The 22,855-nt window shown below is 41.4% G+C and overlaps 2 protein-coding genes across 2 annotated transcripts; both read left to right on the plus strand.

Annotated features, from left to right (window-relative positions):
• The first annotated feature begins 466 nt into the window (after positions 1-466).
• st8sia1 (ST8 alpha-N-acetyl-neuraminide alpha-2,8-sialyltransferase 1) lies at positions 467-15,537 on the plus strand. The gene is made up of 5 exons (XM_015055085.1): positions 467-1,467; positions 3,195-3,339; positions 8,319-8,425; positions 11,941-12,033; positions 12,403-15,537. Exons 1-5 carry the CDS (start codon positions 1,289-1,291, stop codon positions 12,881-12,883), a joined length of 1,005 nt encoding a protein of 334 aa, XP_014910571.1. The 5' UTR covers positions 467-1,288; the 3' UTR covers positions 12,884-15,537.
• A 2,254-nt stretch (positions 15,538-17,791) lies between these two features.
• On the plus strand, positions 17,792-21,412 carry LOC106961373 (alpha-N-acetylneuraminide alpha-2,8-sialyltransferase-like; the record flags this gene model as incomplete). Its single annotated transcript, XM_015055078.1, has 2 exons — positions 17,792-17,904; positions 18,274-21,412. Coding segments are annotated over 2 exons (594 nt in total), but the record flags the coding sequence as incomplete, so codon positions are not given.
• Between the last annotated feature and the right edge of the window lie 1,443 nt (positions 21,413-22,855).

Raw genomic sequence — 22,855 nt, forward strand, 5'->3', positions numbered from 1 at the left:
TGTTTTCATTTCAGTGACTCCTTTATGCAACTTCAGGTCAATGAGTTACAGATAGGGACCAGACAGAAATATGCAAACCGTCAAGCCACAGAAGAACACTGCTGGGTAAGATCATTTTATTTGTATAGCACATTTTCAGCAACAAGGTGATTCAAAGTGCTTTGCGTAAATTGGAGGAAATACAAACAAAAATAGCAAAGGAAAAGCAAACCATAAAAGTACCCCACAATTTATAAAGTAATAGGACTTTACCCGGATTCTTGTTCTGATAAAACTAGATGTTAGTTCTCAATGTTTGATTCTATACTTTCTAACTTTGTTCTACTTTCTCTAGGTCCTGCTCTGATATTAAAAGTTTAGTGCTAAATATTGATCTAAGGTAACGAGTAAGTTTCTCTGGATAAACTAATAGAAGTTTTTTTTTTTTTTTTTCTAATTCCCGCTCTGGGCTGAGTGAAGAACAAAACTAAATGTTGCTGTTCTGAGCTGCTAAGCCAGTTTGTGAAATGGGTTTGTCAGAGAAGTGAGCTTGTCATCTGTGCATGGCGTTACGAAGGAGAAGCTCGCCCGGAACGGGAATCCGGAGACAACCTCGTTTGGGAGCAGATGGCGATGGGAATATACGGCGTTGGCGCGCATGCTTTTACTTTGAAAGGCACATTCTTTTCTCCACTTCCCCAATTTCGTCCGCCTTTACGCACCTCCATCCCCACAAGAAGTACTTAGTCTTATCGAAAGGGGGTTGCTCTCCTTTAGAGAGAAGGAGGACAGGCCTGGTTCATCTACGCCGCACACTTTTCTTCATTTTTAGGCTACAGCCGGGGCCTCAAGGAAAGGGGGGGGGTGGCTTTTTGTGAGTGCTCAAGGTCGAGGAGGGGCGGGGGAGCAGCACGGACAGAACGAGATGCAACAGAACCCCGGGCTTGAAGAGGGGCCCCTCGTCTGATTCCTCACAATAACCGTGGCTGGGATGATGGTGGTGATGCACACCCAGCAGAGCGCCGGATTCCCACAGACCCTCACACACTGCGCCACAGCCCCGCGACCGAGCGTGAGCCACCACCGCACGGACACACGCCTCTGCTTCTCCTGTAAATCAGAGCCCGTCTCATTCAAAGCCGGACTTCCAGACCGATGCATGGACCAAACCACCGCGTAACCGAGCAGCTCACGCTCCTTTGTCGGGATGCTGCAGCTCTGATCCGGCGATTTTAAAAGGATTCTGACGCGCCGCGCCGCGTGCTGCTCCTGCTGCTGCTGCTGTTTTGACACAAGACGGAGGGGGAAGATGTTGGTGCGATGCTGCCGGGTTAAGCTGTCGGTGTGGGCCGCTCTGTGCGTGCTGGTGCTCGGCTGGTTCTACGTTTTCCCTGCGTACAGACTTCCCAGCGACAAAGAGATTGTGGAGGAGGTGCTGGGACTGGGGGAAGCGTGGAAGAAGAACCAGACGGGTATCGATTTGTACAGGTCGGTTCCAGGCTCACATTTCTCCCTTGCTCTCAAATACCGTTAGAGCTTATTTATGCTAAATTGCATTTGGTAAGGAAGACTCAAGTGGAGCTAAAAGATAACAGAACATCACATATATTAGGAGATATGAATGGCAAAATTATTTTTTTACCACTCTCAGTAATCAATGGAACCTTTTTTTTTTTAAATTGCATTTATGTCACTCTGAAATGAATTCATTGCTTAATGAATAACTTGTGCAATTAGGTTATAGACCGAATTTATTTATTTTTTGACCAGTCAAAGTGGCCGCCTTTGGTAGATAAAACAGCTGAACACACTTGTGGCTTTCTTTCTTTCCTACTATGGAAATCAAATGCTTTTCAGAAAGTGAAATCCCTTATTAGTCACAGAAGTTCCTATAAATGTGTTTCACTTGCAGTTTGCTCTGGTTTCACATTTCCGCCTAATTCACCCCAAACCTGCTCGATGCGGTTGAAATCTGAAGACTGCGCTAATCACTTCATGTTTTCATCTTATCTTGTCATTTCTTCCTGTATTGTTCTGTCACAGCATGAACCTCTTGATTGTTGTCTTGCTGTAGGATGAATGTGGAAGCCGTTTGTGGTTCAGAGCGCCTCTCACTTGCTGCAACTCGACCTGTCATACCAGCTGCTCGAAGTCCTCTCTTTAATGTTGAAACTAGGATTTGTGAAGCTGTGATTGAAGCCGTTGGTCTGTGATCTGCCTAACACAGAAGCTGGCGGAAGTTTGTCTTTGGCGTTTTTTTGTGCCTTTGTGTCGGCCAGCTCGCTTCGCCTGTGGCCCATTTGATAGTAAAGGAAACTACTCTTGACTTTATTTGCGATTGAATCTTTGGAGAAATGATCATCACCTGCTTTCAAAGCTTTATCCACCTTTTTATGTATTTCTGAACTGTACATTATTATTCAGTTTGGGATAACTCAACCTTTTTTTTAACCTTTGGAAGTTCACCACTTACCTTTGTAACATTTCAAGCTACATTGGACTTGAATTTCAATTTAAAAACAACTGGAAAGACTGGGGGTGTTTTAAAACTTCTGATTGGTAGTCTTTAAATTCCTACCTTTAATCCCATTTAACCCAGTCAGTTTACAGAACCAAAACAGAAAGAAGGCCACCCAATAAAGGAGGATGTGCACCCTGTGCTGGGCCTCTGTGTGGAGCTTTAAATAGACATTCTGTATGTCTGCCAGTATACAGAAGTCTAAAAGCGACACATCATGTTTTTGGAGCGGGAAAAAGAAGAGGGAAGGTCATTACATATTTTAAATTCAGGAAGAGTTACATGAACAATTGAAGTAATGCTACAACTAACTTGAGAAGAATATGAAGCAAGAACATGCCTACAGCATTCAGAGCATCATTCAATTAAATATTAAATCATACATTTTTATTATTTCCTGGTCTTGCAAGACATCCTAAATGTACTTTTTTTTTCATGTTGACCTCCATCATGGTCGGCCTGTGGTGTCAGCATTGGAGTTGTGCGTTTTAACCAATCGGATGTACCGTACAGTCGTGTTTCTCTAATGGTAACGGTTTCCAGCTCGGCAATAATCTTTTCAGCGACGACTTCAAAACAGCTGTCTGTTTAGCTTGCGACCATAAATCATTCCTGCAGCTGCGTGTGGGACAGTTTACACCAAAGTATCCCAGAGGTCTCCAGAGGTCAGACTAATCCTCCCTTCTTTCCTGCACAGGAATCTGCTGACAGAATGTTGCAATCCGAGGTGGATGTTTTCCGTGACGAAGGAGAACGCTCCCATTGGCAAGGTCCTGTGGTACGATGGAGAGTATTACTACTCACACACTGTCAACAACGAGACGTATTCGATCTTTGTGCAGGTAAACCAGCATTTCCATGTGGTACACTCTTCTTTTTTTTTCCACAGGGCTGCATGTTTAGCTTGCATGTAAAATATTTCTTTTGCCACAATTTTTCCTGATGGAATCATTTCCTAAGGACACAAGAGTAACTTGGAGTAGATACATTTTGAGGTAGTTTCTCCGCACACTTGCTGCCGATGTGAGGACGATGTGTTTGCTCAGGGATGACTTGGTGATCCATAATGGAGGAAGGGAGGGGTCAGTGGGGCAGACGGTCATCCTCCGAGGGGAAGAGGATTACTCGCACGTTGTCTTTGTGTGAGAGAGAGTCAATATGAAGCTGTGGGGGAAACGGGCAGACGAGCATCCGAGGTGTCATCGTAAAGACGCTTAACCGTAATCGAAAATCAACATCTGGAATTTCACAAATTTCTTCATTTTGTAATGAATTAATTATTTATGCCATCTGAACAGTTTTCACCCTGCATTCGCAGCTGCGTGGATCGGCGCGTGCAGATTCATCTGTGGGCGGTAAACTGACAGTGAAGAGGCACTGCCAACCATTGTGTTTTTTCCGTTTAACCACAGGAAGAGGAATTGGGTCTGAGATGTAATTGAGGCCCTCCGGATCCATATCTGCACACAGTATACCGGTTGAGGGCCATGATGAATATCTGACCCTAATTTAAAGTCGTTAGCAGTGCCTGTCCAGTCATGCAAGCATTGGGAACTGCGGGTGAATAAATAAAAAATGTGAACGCAGTGAGAAAGTGACCTGGCAGGACCACTGTGCCTGTCTGTCCTGATTTCTTTTTTTTTTTTTTTTTTTTTTTTTTCCCCCCCAAGTAGCTGGGCTAATTCATCAGCAGCTGCAAAGTTCTACTACCAGAACAGGTTGCGGTAACAAGTGCGCATACACGACACTTGATTAGCAGTCATGACAAAGCATTTCTGAATACATACATTTCTTATCGTGATAAGATGTTTTGATTTAATACTGTCACAATGAATTCCAATTAATACCCTTAAAACTGTCCCTATTGTGAGTAGCCTGTTCTCTGTCCTCAGCTTTCTTCACTCTGTTAATTATTTTCCCACGTTTCTTCTGTCCCATTGTTTGTAGGGGAATTACCAAAAAATTACACCCGCCTTTCTCATTAGTTCATGTTTTTTGGGAACAACACCAACACACAAAATATGTTTCATGTTTATTATGGAGGGAAAAAAATCTTCTGAAGAAGTATCTTGCTCTTGTCCTTACATCATGGACAAATGACATCTTTACATAAGAGTATAAACTTCTGATATTCAGTTTATGTGCCGTTTAGGTAGAATATTTCAATGTTTTTCAACCAAAAACTGTCCTGCTGTTGTGATCCGTGTTTTTCTGTATAGTTATTGTGAGATTTTCTGTGTTTAGTCCTGTTTCCCTGCGAGTCTCTGTCCTGCCTTCCCTGTTTGTTCCCAGCTGTGTCTTGTTCCCTGATTACCCTCCCTGTGTATTTAAGACCACCTGTTATTTTTGTCTTTGTCGGATCCTTGTCGTTTGTCGCAAGTCTGATTGCAGTCATCGTTCAGGCATCTCAGTAGAACTGTGAAGTCCTGAGTGTCTGTTTGTTTAGTCGTCACAGTAGAACGGGCTTAAGTCCTGTGTTGGCGTCAGCTCTCGTGTTTCAGTCGTTGCTACCAGTGTTCGCTCTGTTACCTTTCACTGTGCTGCCTACTTGTTTGGACTGTTCGAGCTGAGTTCATCATTAAATTCATCATCTTCTGTTCTACCTGGGTCCTGCCAGCGTCTCTCTCTCACCACCTCACTTCAACTTCATGTCACCTGTATGTTTCAAGCATTTCCCTGCTTCAGCACATATAATTTTAGTTGATGACTGATTAACAGGCTCTTCCTGAATTGCAGTCAGGGAAACATCTACAACATGCATGTCAGTGTGCCTTGACGACCAGGGTTGCGAAACACTGCAATGTTCAACAAGCCTTAGCCATGCTGTTCTTGTTTTGTGTGCATTAGGGTTTGTGGGTTTAGTTAGGTTTTTGGTTTTTCTAGCTCATCTATCCATAACTCTTTAGCTAGCTTTTCATTTTCGGAATGGACTTGGTTTCCAAATCCTAACCAAGCAACCAAGAGTAGGCTAACCAAATCCTTCCCACTCGGTTCACACCAGTTTTTACTTCACATCCATTTGTGTGACTACAATCATACAATGTTCCACCTTATGGACTTTGGGTTTATGGAATAACATTTTTAAAAATATTTTAGAATTCAGCTGTCAATTTTTTTTATTTATTTATTTATTTATTTATTTATTTATTTATTTTTTTGCTGGCTCTGAATAAGCTTCTCTTTACTTACCTTTTGCTCCAGAGCACCAAAATTTAGTTTGGGTGAATAATAAAAAGTAACAATAAAAACTCACATGTGATGTTCTTTACGAATATTATTTTCTTGACTTTTCAATTTGCGATTTGTAGAAACTGTTCAGTGGATATTATTCAGATGAATTTGCAGATACAATTGCTTCTCTAAAATTATCCCATTCCTTTTTTCCTTAAAGACTTGTTTCTTAGGGGCTGGTTTGAGCGTTATCATCCTGGTTAAAAGGAATTGTCTTTAATTTCTACATAGGTCTTATACGATGTGCAGGTGCAGTGATGCGAAAAGCATTCACATTTGCCCCTTGATGTAATTAGTTTTTTCATATCAGATAGAGATAACCCGAACAAATTCCAAAATCACCCTTCATATAATCTAGAATGAAAAAGCTATCAAAGCAACCTGGCCTGTTGCAGACAGAAACAAATTAACTTATTTGGAGAGTTGAGTTCGAATTCACCAGCCACAGTCAGTCACGATTATTGACAGATTTGTAAAAAAAAAAAAAAAAATTTTACATATCAATTCTCTGAGAATTAGGTTTAAAAACTCTCTGTGTAACCCACCATGTCTCTATGGTCTAAAGAAACAGTCATTTCATATCTGAGATTTGCAGTCTTGAGCTAGGAGGAGTATAGGTGAAAAAAGTAATCATCTTTCTTTAGTTTCAACTCCAGTGAACCTACCAAACAGAGGTTATTGCAGCTCTATTTTTAGCCCAGGCCCTGCACTTCCTGCATGAATCTACATGACCCGCAGTGTGTTTTTCAGAGAGGAGAGAACTGGTAGTTATGTGAGGCAGATGATGCCCTCTTCTAAATACAGTAAACTACCACTGCTGTGATTGTGGGTCTGAACACAGACAACCAGCCAAGCTGCACGGCGCTGGCAGCTGCTGCCGAATCTGCTTTTAGGGGAATGTGCCTAAAAGCAGCTTGATGTGTAATTACAGGTTAGTAAGATGGTTCAAACAGATAACGTACACATGAGGCTGATCGAGCTGCAAAGCAAGAATCCTATGATCTTTTCATCTGTCGTACTCATTGGTGTGATTGTGAACGTTAGAACCTTATCGGTGTGCTTCAGCTGTCCACTTGTGAGATGCTGGAAATTTGATCTGCGATCCGCATTGTGAATATTTCGTCTGCACGGATGCAAATGAAAGTCACCGCCACAAATGTCGATTCAGTCCAGACGCCGAGCCGTGCATCCCGCGAAGGTGTTCTCAGAGAGGAATGAGGGCAGTTATTACCACTATGTGTCATCATCCTCACCTTGAACTTACGGTAAAAGTTGCAGAAGCATGGTCTTTTCTGCATCCGGTATGCGTTTTTTTCCGTGTCATTTTACACGGCTTTGCTGGCGTTCAAAATTATGTCAAGCTTGCATAACGATCAGCTAATAAAAAGTAATTCACAACTATAATAATTAATCTTGTGTGCTTAAAATATAATATATTTCAAGGACTTAGTTGATTAACCATGAGGGCGATTGAAGATAAGTGCACAACCACAAAAGGGATTCCTCCTTAAAGTTTATTGTGGTTTTATAATTGTACCAAGTGGTAGCAGTATGCACAGAGAACAAGTTTTATTAGTTTATAGTTGCATGCTCAAAGATATATTATAGAGATAACGGGTTGTGCTTTTTTTTTTTAAAAGGGACAATGTGGTTCTACAATTTAAAGCAATAAAAATCTGAACTTGATCAGTGTAGCTAAATTGTGACATACTGAATTTGTTCACCCTTTTTTGGCATCTTCTAAATAGTTTTGTTGTTTTGTTTTTTTTGTTTTGTTTTTATGACTAAGCACGAAATAGCAAGACAGTTGTGAAAAATGAAAAAAAAAATACAGCTATAACCTTTATACTGTTATAAAATTGTACCTTTATACTGTATATAATTATACTTATCTATACTTATCTACATTCCACATGCATATACTGCACCTATATACTGTAAATACTTATCTACAGTATATAGGTTATGCATGTGGAAAAGTGGTGCAGACTACATTTTATGTTTTTGCTTGTTTCTTTTTCATATATTTTAAGGTCATTTAGGTGAGCGTCTAATTCTTATTTTCTCCAGAGATATTTTGGATCTGCTTTTTATTTTTTTTTTATTCTCAAAGCCAGCAGAGGTCTGATTATATTACTAGAGTTAGTGGAGCATTTAACATATTTAGGAAAAAGGGGTTTAGAGGGCATATTTATGTAAAGTGTACATTTATTCATTAACTCTTTTAATATCAGTAGATTCATTTAGAGACATGGTGCCACTCGTCTGTGCCTGACAATCAGATGATTTCCCTCCCACACATAATATGGACTTTGTTCCAGGAGGTTATATCAGAGACGGCATCGGTTTCATGGGTTAGCATGACCCCAGCTTGTTTTCTGGAAATCTTCCTCCCCCCGCCTCCTCGCATCTCTTCGGCGATTCGTCTTCCAGCACTCCAGGGGCTTTTGAGGGAATTTTAGCACAAGGACACACGCTCAACTGCATAATGGCCTCAATGTTAGGCGACTCCTTAGAGAAAATGAATGCGTGTTATGTGGATCTGCGCAACAAGTTGCCTGCTAACAAAACCGTTTCTTGTTTCCTCCAGACCACCCCTCTGAAGCCCCTGAAGAAGTGCGCTGTGGTGGGCAACGGCGGTATCCTCAGGCACAGCAAGTGTGGACGAGACATTAACCAGGCTGACTTCGTCATGCGGTGAGACAAAGAGACTTCTGGAGTCTACGGCTTTGTGCATGAGCGGAACAAATTCACTGGGCTAAGAGCACATAAGAAAAACGGTAAAAGGGAAAGAGAGCTGTAGGTTTGGGGCTTCGATATTTCACTTTATTGAAGCTGTACAGCTCCCCATTACTCTGTTTAGTTGTTCTCAGTTTGTTGTCAAACTTAAAATCAAACTACCGCATTTTCCGGAGTATAAGCCGCTACTTTTTTCCTAAACTTTGAACCATGCGGTCCGGCGCGGCTTATATGTGGATTTTTCTTCAACCACCAGGGGACTCTTTAGCAGGAAGTGAATTATTGGAAGTCAAAATTGGAAATAAAAGAAGAAAGCGACCATTAAAACGGAATTAGGCTTTAATAGGGAATTGAAATTTCCCTATTAAAGATTTTTCGTTAAATCTTTAATAGGGAAATTAAAGATTTAACGAATCTTTACTGCTACTGCCATCTACTGCCATACTGGGATCATTATGAGAATTTGAGGTATAGATATTAGGATCCAGTAGATGGCAGTAGTGCAATAATAATGGATGCAAGCTGCCTTTGAAATCTAAAGAAGAAGCAGAAAACTAAAGAAGAAGAAGAAGGCGCCTATTTTCATTTAGCACATGTTAGTAGCAGACACGAAGGATCAGCACTTTTACTGTTACAGTTACCGTTCGGAAACTACTGTAATCAGTTCAGTTAAATGTAAACTTGGCAACTTTTTCTTTTTCAACCGTAATAAATGAGATATTCAATTGACCTCTTATGACTCAAATTTTGGGTGTCCGCCCCCGTCTGCTGCTGCTGCATCGTTGTGGAAAACCTGGAGCGGCAGAGATACCTGCGGCTTATAGTCCGGAAAATACAGTAATTTTAAGGGAGAACAATAAATATGATAGTCTAACATCATCTAGGCACAGAAATCCGTGTGTTTGCATCTCCCCTTTTGCATCTTTTTTTTTTTTTTTTGGAGGAGGGGAGAGGGGGGGGGGAATCAAAAACCACCTCAAGACAGTGATGAAATGTTTTTGTGAAATTTAGGACGTTGTTTCAATTTTTTGCCTTTTCCATCAACTTTTTCTGCACGTTTCTTCAAGTCAGTTTCTCATCTAATCTTGAATTTCTCTACGCAGCGCCGCAACGTGTTGCTTGTTCAGATCTTCATGTTGACAGTCAGGTTGATTTCTTGATTCTACATGACTGGCAGTGAAACTGAAGTCAACTTAAAGTAATTGGTCACAGTAAAATCGTGATTTAACGAGACGTGCCGTCGCTTTTTCCCAGACTGTTTTGATGGCTTTAGTTCCCACAAGTTATTGTTTATAAACTTAATTTTCTATTTAGGTTATCTTGGTCTGTTATTAATTACTGCATTATGATTTGAGACATATAGCTGCCACAGATAAGACTATAAACAAGTGTGAATCCTGAATTACACACAAGGTCAATTTAAAGCACCACCATCACTTACACCCTACTTCCTCAGTAAGCTGATCCAAGTCGATAACTTTATCATCTGCATTGTGCGAAAAATTTTCTAGTTTTGCAAGTTTCTAGTGTTGATAGTTATTTTTTTCACTCACTTTCTACAGCAGAAATTCCTCCCGTGCAACAGCTCTAACGACTACACGACAACTGTTTATGTGAAGTGACGATAAAATAGTTGAATCTATTTGTGACTTCCTTATAGTTCCAGGTTTTCTGGAAGATGCGTCAAAGAAAGGGGCGGGGTTGGCAGTCAGTCCTCATTGTAAAACTTTACTGTGAAGCTTGTTTGAATTTTATTCTTTTGTTTTTAGGTCTTGGGTAATAAAAACGAAATCCAACATCTGAAATCTGTTGCTCTGCGTGTAGCGAACCTATGCAAATGCACAAGATTCACTTTTTGAATTGAATTCCTGAAATAAATGTACCTTGTGGAACCGAATTCGATTCAGATTTCCAAATGGACCAATTTTTTGGGGATGAAAATGTCACTAAAAATTTAGCACAAAACGCACATTTGAATGCCCAGCATTGGATGGAGAGATGCAAAGACAGTGGAACAAAGGAAAATCAGTAGCTAACAGAGCACACGTCTCCTTTCACAGCTTGAATAGTGCGTGGCGTCTCCAAGGCGCACTCAGCCTTTCACTCACTGCCAGCTGTGCTTAACGTTCACATCTGAGTAATAGATGCAAATTTATGTTGCTTTGCAGCTTCCTGCAGCAACAAGCGGGAAGTCAGCAGTGCTTGAAAGTGAAATTGTAATCACTCAAGTGTGCATCGTGTAATTCAGTTTCGTTCTGAGCCACACTGTAACCTAGACTTACAGGAGTAGTTTGTGATATTTGTTCACAATGCTTTGGGAATTGATCGATGCTTTAAAAGTTGCCACCCAATAATCGGTCCCCTTAACCTAGTGAGGGGTTTTTAATTCACTGATTCGTAAGGTCACTAACTCTAATTTCACACCCAAGCACATCAGCCATAAACTGGACCAGCAAGCTTTTTAAGAAACGGTTCCACAGACGTGTTGAAACGGGGTGCAACATGCAAAAGATCCCGGCCTCCAAATCCAGCTCCCTGCTGGAGGGCCAAAAAAAAACACACAAAAAAAAAAAACACTCACCGACCGTAACTACCAGGTGTTAACTGCCAAGTTGTCAACGTAGCACACTGAATCCCAAATCTACGGTGTGGGATAGAAGAAAAAGGGGACGCAATACTTTGCTTTTTAATTATCACCATGACAACTAAATAACAAGGTCCAAGGTTATCGTGTTCCACAGGGTTGTTTTCTTTGAAATAAACGTATGCATATTCAATGTTCAATATTAACCTGTGGCAGCTGACGCTGGAAGTGCCACCGCCACAGTTTGAGTTTGCTGTCTGTGCGTTTTGGTTCAGTTAAAAAAAAAAAAAAAAAAGGGCGACTCACATAAACATACTAACAGATCATCAGTATCAGATCATCATGCGTTTAAATCAGCTAACCGTCCACTGCTGCGTTCAGACCATTACTTATTCATAATTGCAAAATAAACGCAAAGCCTGAAAGCACTGTAAGCTACTGTAACGGACTCGACGCTCTGTTCTTTGTGTGTTTTTTTTTTTTTTTTTTGGGTGTTTCCTGCTCTATGAGTGAAACTGTTGTCTTTCAGTTGCCATGGCTACCGATTTGCATATAGTGCAGGTGACACAGAGAGAGAGAGAGAGAGGGGAAAAAAAGAATACGAGTGGTTTTTAGATGTTGTTCAGTGGTGTTTCTGCATTACTTTTCCTTTGCTGTGCTGCGCCACACTAAATTAATAAAACCTACATCTCCGTGTTTAATTTGGTTAACGTAATTGTTCTACCACGGCAGCGTGGCTATGGATGGAAAATAAAATAAGTTTTTTTTTTGCATCTTACAAAATGAGGCCCATATTACATTTAGTTTCTTACCTTATATGAATACATTTGTGGTCTTTATGTTGGATTATATTAAAATAATTCTCATGATTGGCCTTTCACTCCTCAAGGTGCAACCTTCCACCGCTCAAGAAGGAATATTTGGAGGACGTGGGAAACAAAACCCACCTGGTCACCGCCAACCCCAGCATCATCGAGAAAAGGTAAAGCGCTTCTTCAGGTGCTGAAGTGTCAAAGCAACTCCGGGCCATCATCACGCGTTTTGACTGTCATCATGATCAGACCTGCAGCAGTGCAGACATTATTCTAGGATTTCTTTTCATGAGCTCTTGGATTAGTTGCGGTTGGGCAGCCACTAAAAAAAAAAAAAAAAAAAATTATTAAACGTTGACAAGATTAGACTTTTAATAATTTAAAGGCTTAATTAAATATAAACACTGGATCAGATTTCATTCTTAGTCACCGTAAAACTATGTTATGTTTAACTGGGCAGCGCTCTTCACTCACTCCAGGTTGTTAATCTCACTCACTGCACTGAGGCATTTAGAGCGACTCTCCCTGTTCTTCCTCAGATTCCAAGGCCTTTTCTGGTCTAGAAAAGCTTTCGTGGACTATTTGAAGGCATACGGCTCCAGCTTCATCTACATGCCAGCGTTCTCCATGAGGCCCGGCACCGACCCGTCGCTCCGGGCCTACTACGCCATCACGGACTCCCCCTCCAACCTCACCATGCTCTTCGCCAACCCCGACTTCCTGCGCAACGTGGGCAAATTCTGGAAAGCGCGCGGCGTCCACGCCATGCGCCTCTCCACGGGCCTCTTCCTGGTCAGCCTGGCCCTGGGGATGTGCGACGAGGTGACGGTTTACGGCTTTTGGCCGTTCTCCATCAGACTGGACGGGCAGCCCATCAGCCACCATTACTACGACAACATCCTGCCCGACAAGTGGATCCACACCATGCCGGAGGAGTTCGTCCAGCTGTGGCACCTCCACAAAAGCGGCACCCTGCGAGTGAAGGTGGGAAGCTGTCGACCTCAGAGTGAAGGGAATTAGGGCGCCTACGGACTCACTGACGTCGGTGAGGTTATTACGGTGAGCAGGAGAAGAGGGTCGGATTGCAAAAGATCAAGACGCTTGTGAGAGTAAAGGTTATACTCTCACAAGCGTGAGAGTATAACCTTTGGGAGGTACCCACACTGCACCCATGATTATTTATTTACCTGCTTTTTATTCCTGTTCATCATAAAAATGTCTATTCCCTGACACACGCACGCACACACACACACACACACACACACAGAGCTTCCGTACAGTCCCAAAACTTTCCGTGGATCTGCCCTCATCTGTGGAACAGTGTGTTCCACGGGAAGCCTCAGCTGCGAAAGAGGAAAGGGGGTGAGGGGGGTGGATTTTCCTCTTGACTGACACATGTGGCAGGTGGACCAACCCCCATCTGAGTTTCTGATGTAAGGAGGCAGAGGGAGCGAAGGGCCAAAGGGGAATAATAAAATGCACTGCTGAAACCCAACGAACAATGGACAGATAATGGTGTCCTGGTGGCTTGAAAAGAAGTGGAATCTAATTGAGCAAGGGGTAAAAAAAACAAAAAGTGTTTTGTTTTTTCAGGGTGTGATCTCAGTTTTTTTCTCAAACTGACTCGTTCCAAATGGAGCTGTTATACAATGTACTTACTCTTCTGAATTAAATCCCCTAGAATGTTAAGCCATGTTGCATTTTAAACCTTCAATCTAAAAGGGAAAACCTGCTGTTGTGTATCTTGTCTTTGTTTGCCAAATGTGATGTTTTTATTATTATTATTGCTTTTCTTTAGGTTTTAATGTGAATTGTGTTTGTGGTTCATCAAGGGGAGGGAAGATATTTTCCTGCCGAAACACATAGGTACCTCAGCTTTCGCTTCACTTTTAACGGTGATTGCCTTTTGTTTTTCGGTGAAACTCCGCAAAAGCAGGCTCCCTAGTTTAAATCCAATCCACTTCTGTAGAGAGCCTTGCTGGAAGTCGGCCCCCTGGTAGCAGGACTGTACTTGTCAAGTGCCAAACCAGGGGAACAGTGGACTCTTTCATGCTCTGCCACCCAGTCCTCGTGCTGCTTGCGCTCTGAAACGAGGAGACGCTGATATAAAGAGGACACCGACACATGAAGAGGAACTCGATGGCACAAAGCGGGGCTTTCAGTCAGTGTTGCTCTTTCCCCCATTAGATGTAGGAAACCTCATTGAGTAAATAGTGAACCCGTTGCACTCGGTTATCGATCATTTTGGCCTCAGAGAACAGGCGCAGCTGAGCCTCTGTCCTGAACTCTTCTTATGATATTTTGTTTTCTTTTTTGCCTTCAAAATCAAATCAAATGGACTTTTTTTTTTTTTGTATACATGCAAAACCTGCATTGCTTATTCATTTGATGGCGTCTTTTTTTGTTGTTTTTTTGTTTTTTTTTCCTTAAAAATGTACTCTCGTATGTGCTATTGTGCCATACATGATGGTGCAACAATTGAGAACTCTGCATGGGGAACGCGGGATGTGAACCGCAGTCCTCGCTGCTGGAGGTACCAAACGTCTTTGGAAGTTTAGTGCTGTACGTTCTTATCTGCTCCGTCTGTAAAGCTGAATGAGGTCCAGTGCCCTTTAGAGGAATTAGAGGAGAATCCCTCGTGAACTTCTCACTGGTGTGGCTGACGCGATGCAGTTGGTGATGCTTACTTTTTCGGTTTTCGGTGCTGTCGAGAGAAAGAAACGTGTTGCCGTTCTTATGAATCGGTAATCAGAAGCCTTTTGTGGCTTTGTGAAGAGAAATCAATGACTTTAACAAAACATGCCGCTCTCTACATTGAGGGGCGTTAATCATCATATTTGAAACGTTTTCTTTTTCATGCTCATTTGCGCCCGACTACTAAAAGTTGCCAAAAAGTGATTTTACCAATCCTGGGGTTTGAGACATTAGAAAATGGCCATCCAGAAAGAGAGCTGGATTCTAAAACTCAAGCGCAAATTTATAGGCAACATATTATCGGTCAGTTTTTCCAGGGACAAAAAGAAAGTCAGGAGAAATGTTGTCTAACAATTAGCTTGGAGACCCAACTGACTGGCACCCTACCTCAGGACGTAAAAGCACTCTCTGCAACCATTCAGGTAGATTTAAATTCCTGCCTGCTTCTGACTAGCATTTTTAACAACAGAGAAATTCTTTCTATAAGCAAAACTCTGCTGTGATCGTGTAAGACATAATGGCTGCAATACCAATAAATCACATCATTTCTTTCTTTTTCTTGTCATTGTTTTTAAGCTTTTAAAATTTGACACCAAAAATTATATTTACCCTGTAAAGATTACCCTGCAGAGTACCATCAGAGTGCAGGCTTGGTTTTATCTAAGGTTTTTTTTTTTTGTTTTGTTTTTTGTTTAAGTGAATGTTAGTCTGACTAATTGCACTGATAGATTTACGTTCTATGTCCTGTACTGCCTTGCTCGTTAGCCTGAAATGCCAAGTTAGCATGACCAGTGATCCTCAGACTCACAATAATGAGAAGGAAAATGGAGTTCTTTTTTTAATCGAAGACTATTCCTTTAAAAAGGGCAGTGCATATCTAATGCCGAGCATGTGTGTTTGACTCTCTTTTGTTTGAGGTTACAAACCTCATTTGCTATGTAAATGTAACTTTAATGTGAATTATTCCAAAACAAAACAAAAAATCCTGAATAGTTTTTACTGCAGTCCATTCAACTTCAACGATTGTTTTTCTTTTTTATCTGCATCTTTATTTGTCGTCTTTTGCCCAGTATTGTAAACGAATGATCTGTCAAAGTTTAACTGTAATTAAGCATGATGACTTTTTAATACATAGGCGCTTTTGAGCCATCGATTTTTATCCTTTTCTTTTGTTTTTTTGTTGTTTTTTTTTTTTTTTTTTTTTTTTCCCCAAGCCCGTAGAAAAAACGGGCCGGGCAACGCAAAANATCCAAGTCGATAACTTTATCATCTGCATTGTGCGAAAAATTTTCTAGTTTTGCAAGTTTCTAGTGTTGATAGTTATTTTTTTCACTCACTTTCTACAGCAGAAATTCCTCCCGTGCAACAGCTCTAACGACTACACGACAACTGTTTATGTGAAGTGACGATAAAATAGTTGAATCTATTTGTGACTTCCTTATAGTTCCAGGTTTTCTGGAAGATGCGTCAAAGAAAGGGGCGGGGTTGGCAGTCAGTCCTCATTGTAAAACTTTACTGTGAAGCTTGTTTGAATTTTATTCTTTTGTTTTTAGGTCTTGGGTAATAAAAACGAAATCCAACATCTGAAATCTGTTGCTCTGCGTGTAGCGAACCTATGCAAATGCACAAGATTCACTTTTTGAATTGAATTCCTGAAATAAATGTACCTTGTGGAACCGAATTCGATTCAGATTTCCAAATGGACCAATTTTTTGGGGATGAAAATGTCACTAAAAATTTAGCACAAAACGCACATTTGAATGCCCAGCATTGGATGGAGAGATGCAAAGACAGTGGAACAAAGGAAAATCAGTAGCTAACAGAGCACACGTCTCCTTTCACAGCTTGAATAGTGCGTGGCGTCTCCAAGGCGCACTCAGCCTTTCACTCACTGCCAGCTGTGCTTAACGTTCACATCTGAGTAATAGATGCAAATTTATGTTGCTTTGCAGCTTCCTGCAGCAACAAGCGGGAAGTCAGCAGTGCTTGAAAGTGAAATTGTAATCACTCAAGTGTGCATCGTGTAATTCAGTTTCGTTCTGAGCCACACTGTAACCTAGACTTACAGGAGTAGTTTGTGATATTTGTTCACAATGCTTTGGGAATTGATCGATGCTTTAAAAGTTGCCACCCAATAATCGGTCCCCTTAACCTAGTGAGGGGTTTTTAATTCACTGATTCGTAAGGTCACTAACTCTAATTTCACACCCAAGCACATCAGCCATAAACTGGACCAGCAAGCTTTTTAAGAAACGGTTCCACAGACGTGTTGAAACGGGGTGCAACATGCAAAAGATCCCGGCCTCCAAATCCAGCTCCCTGCTGGAGGGCCAAAAAAAAACACACAAAAAAAAAAAACACTCACCGACCGTAACTACCAGGTGTTAACTGCCAAGTTGTCAACGTAGCACACTGAATCCCAAATCTACGGTGTGGGATAGAAGAAAAAGGGGACGCAATACTTTGCTTTTTAATTATCACCATGACAACTAAATAACAAGGTCCAAGGTTATCGTGTTCCACAGGGTTGTTTTCTTTGAAATAAACGTATGCATATTCAATGTTCAATATTAACCTGTGGCAGCTGACGCTGGAAGTGCCACCGCCACAGTTTGAGTTTGCTGTCTGTGCGTTTTGGTTCAGTTAAAAAAAAAAAAAAAAAAGGGCGACTCACATAAACATACTAACAGATCATCAGTATCAGATCATCATGCGTTTAAATCAGCTAACCGTCCACTGCTGCGTTCAGACCATTACTTATTCATAATTGCAAAATAAACGCAAAGCCTGAAAGCACTGTAAGCTACTGTAACGGGCTCGGCGCTCTTTTTTTTTTGTGTTTTTTTTTTTTTTTTTGGGTGTTTCCTGCTCTATGAGTGAAACTGTTGTCTTTCAGTTGCCATGGCTACCGATTTGCATATAGTGCAGGTGACACAGAGAGAGAGAGAGAGGGGAAAAAAAGAATACGAGTGGTTTTTAGATGTTGTTCAGTGGTGTTTCTGCATTACTTTTCCTTTGCTGTGCTGCGCCACACTAAATTAATAAAACCTACATCTCCGTGTTTAATTTGGTTAACGTAATTGTTCTACCACGGCAGCGTGGCTATGGATGGAAAATAAAATAAGTTTTTTTTTTGCATCTTACAAAATGAGGCCCATATTACATTTAGTTTCTTACCTTATATGAATACATTTGTGGTCTTTATGTTGGATTATATTAAAATAATTCTCATGATTGGCCTTTCACTCCTCAAGGTGCAACCTTCCACCGCTCAAGAAGGAATATTTGGAGGACGTGGGAAACAAAACCCACCTGGTCACCGCCAACCCCAGCATCATCGAGAAAAGGTAAAGCGCTTCTTCAGGTGCTGAAGTGTCAAAGCAACTCCGGGCCATCATCACGCGTTTTGACTGTCATCATGATCAGACCTGCAGCAGTGCAGACATTATTCTAGGATTTCTTTTCATGAGCTCTTGGATTAGTTGCGGTTGGGCAGCCACTAAAAAAAAAAAAAAAAAAAATTATTAAACGTTGACAAGATTAGACTTTTAATAATTTAAAGGCTTAATTAAATATAAACACTGGATCAGATTTCATTCTTAGTCACCGTAAAACTATGTTATGTTTAACTGGGCAGCGCTCTTCACTCACTCCAGGTTGTTAATCTCACTCACTGCACTGAGGCATTTAGAGCGACTCTCCCTGTTCTTCCTCAGATTCCAAGGCCTTTTCTGGTCTAGAAAAGCTTTCGTGGACTATTTGAAGGCATACGGCTCCAGCTTCATCTACATGCCAGCGTTCTCCATGAGGCCCGGCACCGACCCGTCGCTCCGGGCCTACTACGCCATCACGGACTCCCCCTCCAACCTCACCATGCTCTTCGCCAACCCCGACTTCCTGCGCAACGTGGGCAAATTCTGGAAAGCGCGCGGCGTCCACGCCATGCGCCTCTCCACGGGCCTCTTCCTGGTCAGCCTGGCCCTGGGGATGTGCGACGAGGTGACGGTTTACGGCTTTTGGCCGTTCTCCATCAGACTGGACGGGCAGCCCATCAGCCACCATTACTACGACAACATCCTGCCCGACAAGTGGATCCACACCATGCCGGAGGAGTTCGTCCAGCTGTGGCACCTCCACAAAAGCGGCACCCTGCGAGTGAAGGTGGGAAGCTGTCGACCTCAGAGTGAAGGGAATTAGGGCGCCTACGGACTCACTGACGTCGGTGAGGTTATTACGGTGAGCAGGAGAAGAGGGTCGGATTGCAAAAGATCAAGACGCTTGTGAGAGTAAAGGTTATACTCTCACAAGCGTGAGAGTATAACCTTTGGGAGGTACCCACACTGCACCCATGATTATTTATTTACCTGCTTTTTATTCCTGTTCATCATAAAAATGTCTATTCCCTGACACACGCACGCACGCACACACACACACACACACACACACAGAGCTTCCGTACAGTCCCAAAACTTTCCGTGGATCTGCCCTCATCTGTGGAACAGTGTGTTCCACGGGAAGCCTCAGCTGCGAAAGAGGAAAGGGGGTGAGGGGGGTGGATTTTCCTCTTGACTGACACATGTGGCAGGTGGACCAACCCCCATCTGAGTTTCTGATGTAAGGAGGCAGAGGGAGCGAAGGGCCAAAGGGGAATAATAAAATGCACTGCTGAAACCCAACGAACAATGGACAGATAATGGTGTCCTGGTGGCTTGAAAAGAAGTGGAATCTAATTGAGCAAGGGGTAAAAAAAACAAAAAGTGTTTTGTTTTTTCAGGGTGTGATCTCAGTTTTTTTCTCAAACTGACTCGTTCCAAATGGAGCTGTTATACAATGTACTTACTCTTCTGAATTAAATCCCCTAGAATGTTAAGCCATGTTGCATTTTAAACCTTCAATCTAAAAGGGAAAACCTGCTGTTGTGTATCTTGTCTTTGTTTGCCAAATGTGATGTTTTTATTATTATTATTGCTTTTCTTTAGGTTTTAATGTGAATTGTGTTTGTGGTTCATCAAGGGGAGGGAAGATATTTTCCTGCCGAAACACATAGGTACCTCAGCTTTCGCTTCACTTTTAACGGTGATTGCCTTTTGTTTTTCGGTGAAACTCCGCAAAAGCAGGCTCCCTAGTTTAAATCCAATCCACTTCTGTAGAGAGCCTTGCTGGAAGTCGGCCCCCTGGTAGCAGGACTGTACTTGTCAAGTGCCAAACCAGGGGAACAGTGGACTCTTTCATGCTCTGCCACCCAGTCCTCGTGCTGCTTGCGCTCTGAAACGAGGAGACGCTGATATAAAGAGGACACCGACACATGAAGAGGAACTCGATGGCACAAAGCGGGGCTTTCAGTCAGTGTTGCTCTTTCCCCCATTAGATGTAGGAAACCTCATTGAGTAAATAGTGAACCCGTTGCACTCGGTTATCGATCATTTTGGCCTCAGAGAACAGGCGCAGCTGAGCCTCTGTCCTGAACTCTTCTTATGATATTTTGTTTTCTTTTTTGCCTTCAAAATCAAATCAAATGGACTTTTTTTTTTTTTGTATACATGCAAAACCTGCATTGCTTATTCATTTGATGGCGTCTTTTTTTGTTGTTTTTTTGTTTTTTTTTCCTTAAAAATGTACTCTCGTATGTGCTATTGTGCCATACATGATGGTGCAACAATTGAGAACTCTGCATGGGGAACGCGGGATGTGAACCGCAGTCCTCGCTGCTGGAGGTACCAAACGTCTTTGGAAGTTTAGTGCTGTACGTTCTTATCTGCTCCGTCTGTAAAGCTGAATGAGGTCCAGTGCCCTTTAGAGGAATTAGAGGAGAATCCCTCGTGAACTTCTCACTGGTGTGGCTGACGCGATGCAGTTGGTGATGCTTACTTTTTCGGTTTTCGGTGCTGTCGAGAGAAAGAAACGTGTTGCCGTTCTTATGAATCGGTAATCAGAAGCCTTTTGTGGCTTTGTGAAGAGAAATCAATGACTTTAACAAAACATGCCGCTCTCTACATTGAGGGGCGTTAATCATCATATTTGAAACGTTTTCTTTTTCATGCTCATTTGCGCCCGACTACTAAAAGTTGCCAAAAAGTGATTTTACCAATCCTGGGGTTTGAGACATTAGAAAATGGCCATCCAGAAAGAGAGCTGGATTCTAAAACTCAAGCGCAAATTTATAGGCAACATATTATCGGTCAGTTTTTCCAGGGACAAAAAGAAAGTCAGGAGAAATGTTGTCTAACAATTAGCTTGGAGACCCAACTGACTGGCACCCTACCTCAGGACGTAAAAGCACTCTCTGCAACCATTCAGGTAGATTTAAATTCCTGCCTGCTTCTGACTAGCATTTTTAACAACAGAGAAATTCTTTCTATAAGCAAAACTCTGCTGTGATCGTGTAAGACATAATGGCTGCAATACCAATAAATCACATCATTTCTTTCTTTTTCTTGTCATTGTTTTTAAGCTTTTAAAATTTGACACCAAAAATTATATTTACCCTGTAAAGATTACCCTGCAGAGTACCATCAGAGTGCAGGCTTGGTTTTATCTAAGGTTTTTTTTTTTTGTTTTGTTTTTTGTTTAAGTGAATGTTAGTCTGACTAATTGCACTGATAGATTTACGTTCTATGTCCTGTACTGCCTTGCTCGTTAGCCTGAAATGCCAAGTTAGCATGACCAGTGATCCTCAGACTCACAATAATGAGAAGGAAAATGGAGTTCTTTTTTTAATCGAAGACTATTCCTTTAAAAAGGGCAGTGCATATCTAATGCCGAGCATGTGTGTTTGACTCTCTTTTGTTTGAGGTTACAAACCTCATTTGCTATGTAAATGTAACTTTAATGTGAATTATTCCAAAACAAAACAAAAAATCCTGAATAGTTTTTACTGCAGTCCATTCAACTTCAACGATTGTTTTTCTTTTTTATCTGCATCTTTATTTGTCGTCTTTTGCCCAGTATTGTAAACGAATGATCTGTCAAAGTTTAACTGTAATTAAGCATGATGACTTTTTAATACATAGGCGCTTTTGAGCCATCGATTTTTATCCTTTTCTTTTGTTTTTTTGTTGTTTTTTTTTTTTTTTTTTTTTTTTCCCCAAGCCCGTAGAAAAAACGGGCCGGGCAACGCAAAANTTTTTTTGTTCCCCAAGCCGTCAGTAAAAGTCGGCCGGGACAAGCGAAAACTCCTGCCTGCCAGCTTCATCTTTTCATCTTTTTGTGCAAATGTGAAGTGAAAAAAAAATGTGATGTAAACTTTGGTCTTGTGGAAAAGGGGCAAATTAGTTTTAGATCTGACATAATTAGTTGAGCTTCAGTTGAAATAAATCACAGGTATGCTTCTCTCGCTACGCTGTGAGCTTTGCGATTCACATAGCAAGAGTAGATTTTTCGAATTATTTAAAACGGTGATCTAACTAGAGATGCTATTTTTTCTTAATCGCATTTTGATGTGCTAAAACGCCCATATGAACAACATATGCGTGCTATTTTAAGAAACAGTGGTGGCGCATATTATTCCCATCATCTGGAATTTAGTGGCTGCATGCCTAGTTGTGAAGAAATGCTTCAAAACGGCTCACTTTAGCAAATATTTGAAGCTTTAGATGATTTATTTCTTAGTTGCTGTGCTGGTTGTTAAATAATAAAACGGCTGTTGCAAACGACCATCTCACATTCGCATACAGTTCTTTTTAGGACTAATGCAATTTTACAGAGAGGTTTTTTTTTTGGACATTTTCATATGCAGCTAGTTGGCAAGTCTTGGATTACGGTTAGTATATTTTTAAAACACGTTTCCTGCTTTAACCGCGTTCTAGTGCATCACCAGCAGGTGGAGTTCTCCGATGGGCAAAATCGCCTGTTTTTACTGTAAAGTTTGTAATATAGTCTCACTGCTTGTTTTGTTCTGCGGCCTAAAGGCTTTTCTTAAGAGTTTGTGTATTCGGTCTTGAGTTTTTCATTGTTTGAAACAAATCGAGTCATTTCAGCTGAGTATAATAATACTGAATGAAGTGGACGATGACAGGGAAGTTTTGGGCAGGGATTCTAATGTAACTTTATCGGTCTCAAAGGAATATTTAATCTTACTGTTACTGATTGACGCTGATCAAATACGCCGAATTCTGCTTGAGCACTAGACATTGTATCTGGCTGATGTGAATGTCCCCACAAGTGACGGGGTTGTTTTTTGTTTGTTTGTTTGTTTTATGTAAGCATATTTTTTTTTTACAAGTCATCTGACGTACGTTGCAACTTGCTTGCTTACATTAGAGGACATTTTGGTAACACCAGCCTGATGCCTGCTGCAGT

This window comes from Poecilia latipinna, unplaced genomic scaffold (genome assembly GCF_001443285.1).
Source record: "Poecilia latipinna isolate Pla-1442-1.1 unplaced genomic scaffold, P_latipinna-1.0 Scaffold1294, whole genome shotgun sequence".
Taxonomy (NCBI): Eukaryota; Metazoa; Chordata; class Actinopteri; order Cyprinodontiformes; family Poeciliidae; genus Poecilia; species Poecilia latipinna.

Excerpts from the sequence above, each read along its gene's own strand:
- st8sia1 (XM_015055085.1), top strand. The coding sequence starts at position 1,289 with ATGTTGGTGCGATGCTGCCGGGTTAAGCTGTCGGTGTGGGCCGCTCTG. Across the intron at positions 8,426-11,940 it reads CAGGCTGACTTCGTCATGCG|GTGCAACCTTCCACCGCTCA; the intron begins GTGAGACAAAGA and ends TCACTCCTCAAG. Across the intron at positions 12,034-12,402 it reads CCCAGCATCATCGAGAAAAG|ATTCCAAGGCCTTTTCTGGT; the intron begins GTAAAGCGCTTC and ends GTTCTTCCTCAG.